Source organism: Geospiza fortis, unplaced genomic scaffold (genome assembly GCF_000277835.1).
Source record: "Geospiza fortis unplaced genomic scaffold, GeoFor_1.0 scaffold271, whole genome shotgun sequence".
In the NCBI taxonomy this organism is placed as follows: Eukaryota; Metazoa; Chordata; class Aves; order Passeriformes; family Thraupidae; genus Geospiza; species Geospiza fortis.
In genome coordinates, this window is record NW_005054405.1 from 451,359 (window position 1) to 456,483 (window position 5,125).

The window sequence follows — 5,125 nt, forward strand, 5'->3', positions numbered from 1 at the left end:
GGTGTCCCCTGAAGGGGCGTGGAGGGTGGTCAGCGGTGTCCCCTGAAGGGATGTGGAGGGTGGTCAGCGGTGTGGAGGGTGGTCAGCGGTGTCCCCTGAAGGGGTGTGGAGGGTGGTCAGTGGTGTCCCCTGAAGGGGTGTGGAGGGGGCGGTTAGCAGTGTCCCCTGAAGGGATGTGGAGGGTGGTCAGTGGTGTCCCACAGAGCAGCAGGGGCTCAGCGCTGTTCGCTTCGGCCGGGCTGGGCATTGGCAGTGTCCCCCGGGGCAGGGCTGGGGTCAGGCGTGTCCCCTGTGGAGGGTCAGCAGTGCTTTGCCCTTTGGCCGTGCCGGGGATCAGTGGTCTGGGGTCTCTGGTGTCCCCCATAGCCATACCAAGCATACCAGCTGGGCCATTACACCTGTCCTGACCCCAAACTAGGGCCACAACCCATGTCAAACCCAGCATGGCAGTCGGGGCTCTGCCTGGGGCAGGGAAGTGATGCTGGGCTGCAGCTGGAGAAACATGGAATAAATCTGCCCTGTGGCTGTGCTGCATGCCTGAGGTTGTCAAGTGTTTGTATTGCTGTCCTGATGTGCGGGATCTTTTACAGGCAGACTCAGCTCTGAGTTTCACTTTGACAGACCTGTTTGTGGTGGGGATGTGTTGTGAACCCTTCTGTTTGTCCATCCAGTGACGGGGGTGGAAACATGGGGCAATTCTGCCTAAGCTTGATTTACATCCTTAATAGCATAGAGGAAAATGTCAGTGAATTTGGAGTTCTGTAGGAAAATATTACACCAAAACTTCCCCTCCTCTGAGGGGATGTGTTGCTTCTGATTTCTCATGTGTATGAATATCCCACCTGCAGTGAGGACCAGGAGTAAGGTAGTCCTGGAGCATCTACAGCTGTAGGTGAACCTCTGAGTTTCCTTGTCTGAAGCAGGTTGTGGAGCTGCTGCTTTTGGCTCTGTGAGTTGCTGCTAGTGCTGTGTGGTGTTTTTGTGGTCTGTATTTGATGAGTAAGTTTTTTGGTAAGCTTGTCCTTGCCTTTCTCAGAGAAATCAAAAGTAGTGATGGCCTGGAAGCTGTTTTTTGTGCCTTATTTTGAAGAGTTTAGTGAGACAACAGAGAATGACTCTTCTGTTGTGTTGGGGATATTCCTCCTTGATGTTTCTGAAGTCTTCTGGATACTCAGTTCCTTCCTTACAGTGGCACAATGATGCCATGCAGAGTGGGTGTTTTTTGATATTTTGTCATGTACTCGCTTCCCTTTGTAAGCAGGTCAGGCTGGCAGCTTGGTGACATTTGTGACTGGTTTGGTGTCAGACTTGGCCTCCTTTTCTCCCTGCAACATTTCAGCTGAAGGCTCCAGGACGTGTTGCAAGTCTGGCCTGTTTTCCTTTACTGACCCAGTCAGGCAGGATTGCCTTGAGGCCAGCATGAGGCTGATTGGATTTTGAGATGTTAAAAGTGAATCATAAGGAAAAAAACCCACCAACCTCTTGCATTCTGACTTTGAGTGTCGGCTTTCCTTGTTTCTTTGTTGGATTTGATGGTGTTTTAATTGGCTGTAATGTTGATGAGAGCACTGGACAGAAGAGATTAATGGAGTCACGTGGTTTAGTTGATAATGGGATTAATGCATTGTGCTGTGTTGGCTGCACACACATTGTCCTGCAGTGCCTTGTGCCCTCACCTGTAGTTATGTGCTGACCTCCTTTGCAGGCCTGTTGCCCACACCAGTGGCCTGAAGGTGCCTTTTTCTGTCCTTCAGGAGCTTCTGTGGGGCCATGGCGACGTACCTGGAGTTCATCCAGCAGAACGAGGAGCGCGACGGAGTGCGCTTCAGCTGGAACGTGTGGCCCTCCAGCAGGCTGGAGGCCACCAGGATGGTTGTGCCCCTGGCCTGTCTCCTGACCCCGCTGAAGGAGCGCCTGGACCTGCCCCCCGTGCAGTATGAACCAGTGCTTTGCAGCAGGCCCACCTGCAAAGCTGTGCTCAACCCTCTCTGGTAGGAGTTGCTCGGATGGGGATGTTGGAAGGGGCTGGGTAGGACCTAATTTTCGTCTGAGCTTCACTGCTTCCTTATTCCCCTTTTTCTCTGCCCTATGCCTGGCAGCCTCTTTGATTTAGATGTGGTGGGCTTGTTAAAATCCATACATCAACATGCCTGTTACTAGAGCTGGCAAGAGCAGAGGGCAACAGGAGGATCTTTGGGGAGGCTGTTAAGGCAGAGAGTCCTCTTAGCATTCCAGAGAATTTCATGGTGAATGAGGAAACTCATAATAGACAAAGATGGCCATTATACTGATATTATGCTCAGGACTCTCATATTCACTTGTTTTCCTGCTTCCTACACATCCTGCTGCTTGTAGGTCAGCTCCAGTATGAGCATAATGAAGTAATTTTAGAGGAATATCTCAGTCCTAAGATCATATGATGATCATGCATACTTGGAGCATGGTGTTGGGCTGAGAAAAAGCAGGGAATGCCAGTGAGAGGACATGAAATGAGATCAAAGTCATGGAATGAGAATGTGGCATCCTGCACTAGCAGGATGTTATACTGGGCTGAGGAGAGTAAACTCTGTGGGACAGGGAACAGCCTGTTTGTTCTGTGTTTGCACAAGATCTGGGTGGATGGCTCATGCTGCTCTGAGACTGGAGCACTTGTGTGCTACAGCTACACAAACAATAAGACATGAGATGAGCCTAAGTGTAAGGAAAGAATTATTAACCCAAGTCTGTGTCTGCCAAGGGTTGAGCTTCAGAGAGCTGTCAGTTGGTCCCTCATGCTGACAAGCCTAAAAATGGCAGGGCTGGATTACCTAATGAACTTGCTGGTAATAGAAACACAGTCTGAGTCCCTGAAACACTTGCTGTTCAAGCTGGAGCGTCTGTTTCTTCCTGAGTGCTGTGAACCAGCATGGATTAATGAATTAATTGTGAAGCTTTGCTGTAAAATTGTTCCTGAAGTCACACCAATGCCTCATCTTTCCCTTGCAGCCAGGTTGACTATCGGGCCAAGCTTTGGGCTTGTAACTTCTGTTTTCAGAGAAACCAGGTGAGTTGGAAAAAGCACTTCCACCTTTTCAGTGAACACTTTATTGATGGCCTTCCCTGGACATTAAAGATCAATTCTGCTTCTCTAGATCCCTTCCCTTGGCCTTCTTCTCTTGCTGAACCCAGGCTAGAGTACAGTCTGCTTTATCTGATATACTGTCAGAGATTTCACTGACATGCAGAACATAGTAAGGAGATAAAAATGCTATTTTGTTCCATGTGTCCCAGTGTGTTTTTTGCATCTGATATTTACTATTCCTGCAGATTATGGAATTCATTAGATTTGAGTAGACTTTTGCCATCAGAAACTATGGCTAAAAGAATTTCAACTACTACATTGTTGCTTTTGTAGCCTTACCTTTTATTTACACTGGATTGAGTCCATCCTGCTGGCCACTTGTTGTCTGTGCTTAGGAAAAGCACTGTGGGTTTCTTGTAATGAATTAATCAGGTTGGTGCAGTGGCAGTAAATAAAAAGTTAAATAACCACATCAGCAGCAGGGCAGGCTCTGCTGCAGAAGAGAGCCCTACATTTTTGTCCTGCAGCTTCCTTGTCCTAATTTTTTGTTCTCTTTTTCAGTTCCCCCCAGCATATGCTGGTATTTCTGAAGTCAATCAGCCAGCAGAGCTTATGCCTCAGTTTTCAACAATTGAATACATAGTGCAGGTAAATGAACCACAGGCGAGTCTGGAGCTCTCAGAATTGTCTTATTTGTGACAAATGATATATGTGTAAAATATTCTTAGGATAATACAAATAAATACCATGTCTGCAAGGTGCTTAAGAAGGGGCTCATTTTATTCCTTGGCTGGAGGCTTTATAAAATGTCATTTCTTCCCACGTCAGCGAGGTCCGCAGACGCCGTTGATCTTCCTGTATGTTGTGGACACGTGCTTGGAGGAGGAGGATTTGCAGGCCCTGAAGGAGTCCCTGCAGATGTCCCTGAGCCTGCTGCCTCCTGATGCCCTGGTGGGGCTCATCACTTTTGGCCGGATGGTCCAGGTTCACGAGCTGAGCTGTGAAGGGATTTCCAAGAGCTACGTGTTCCGGGGCACCAAGGACCTGACAGCCAAGCAACTCCAGGTGTGCTCTGCCATCCCTGGCTGCTCTGCCATCCCCCAGGCCAGGGGCTTGTACCTCTCAGCTCTGTCAGGCTCTCAAGCACAGGGCTCTCTGGGAGAAAGGAGGGCTTGGTGCTCTCAACTGTGAGCCTGTTGCCCTCCCAGTATCTGTCCTGTCTTTTTGCCTTTGTAAATGTCTTGGAAGCTTGTTCAGGATTGAGTTTGTGTATCTCACATAATGGACCCATGATCCATTCCTAAGGGCAGTGCAAAGATGAATAATTTTACAGATTTAAGTATATTTAATGCTGCACTATCAGGGTATATTAAATAATAATACAAGTGATATGTTTAGTGTTTGAATAGTACATCTCTGCCTCCTCTTTACTGTTCTTAGGATATGCTTGGGCTTTCGAGGCCAGCTGTCCCCATGCAACAGGGAAGACCTGTTCAAACTCCAGAGCAGCCTGTTATTTCCAGCAGGTAAGCTTCACCTGCACAGCACACAGCAGGGCAGATGTTTTATGCCCCTTTATACCTGTAGGTCACGTTTCTAACCCTTTTTCCCAGGAGGGGAAAGAAGATTTAAATGGTATTGTCTTGTCACAGTTATTTACCTCCATTGAACACACTTTTCTCTTTCTCAGCTTCTCTTTTTCAGTGGTAGCTCTCATGCCTTTCAGCAAACTCACCTTTTAAATTCTTTCCTGTTCTTTATGTGACTTTGCCTTCTTGTCAGTTCCTGATGTCTTGCTTTGATCAAATTTTTTATTTTGCACAGGCTTGTTATCTTGGAAAGCTTGCATGTAAGAAGACAACCTGCTGCATGTCTCTTTACTCCTGATTATTGTCTCAGTGCAATTTATGTGTGCCAGGAACAAAGAGGCAGTTTTTTTCGTCTCCAAACTTAGAAGCAAGAAAACACTGTATTTGAATTTTTGCAGGTTCCTGCAGCCTGTGCATAAGATTGACATGAATTTAACAGATCTGCTTGGAGAGCTGCAGAGGGACCCAGGGCCAG

The 5,125-nt window shown here is 47.6% G+C and overlaps 1 protein-coding gene across 1 annotated transcript in view; it reads left to right on the plus strand.

Moving 5' to 3' along the window:
* Window positions 1–1,522: 1,522 nt before the first annotated feature.
* Window positions 1,523–5,125, plus strand: part of SEC23B (SEC23 homolog B, COPII coat complex component) — a 13,318-nt gene continuing 9,715 nt past the window's right edge. The window contains exons 1-6 of the mRNA XM_031061262.1: window positions 1,523–1,991; window positions 2,986–3,043; window positions 3,623–3,709; window positions 3,890–4,126; window positions 4,502–4,587; window positions 5,049–5,125. Of these exons, the coding sequence (XP_030917122.1) occupies window positions 1,771–1,991; window positions 2,986–3,043; window positions 3,623–3,709; window positions 3,890–4,126; window positions 4,502–4,587; window positions 5,049–5,125 (766 nt within the window). The 5' untranslated portion in view covers window positions 1,523–1,770. The remainder of the gene's footprint in view (window positions 1,992–2,985; window positions 3,044–3,622; window positions 3,710–3,889; window positions 4,127–4,501; window positions 4,588–5,048) is intronic.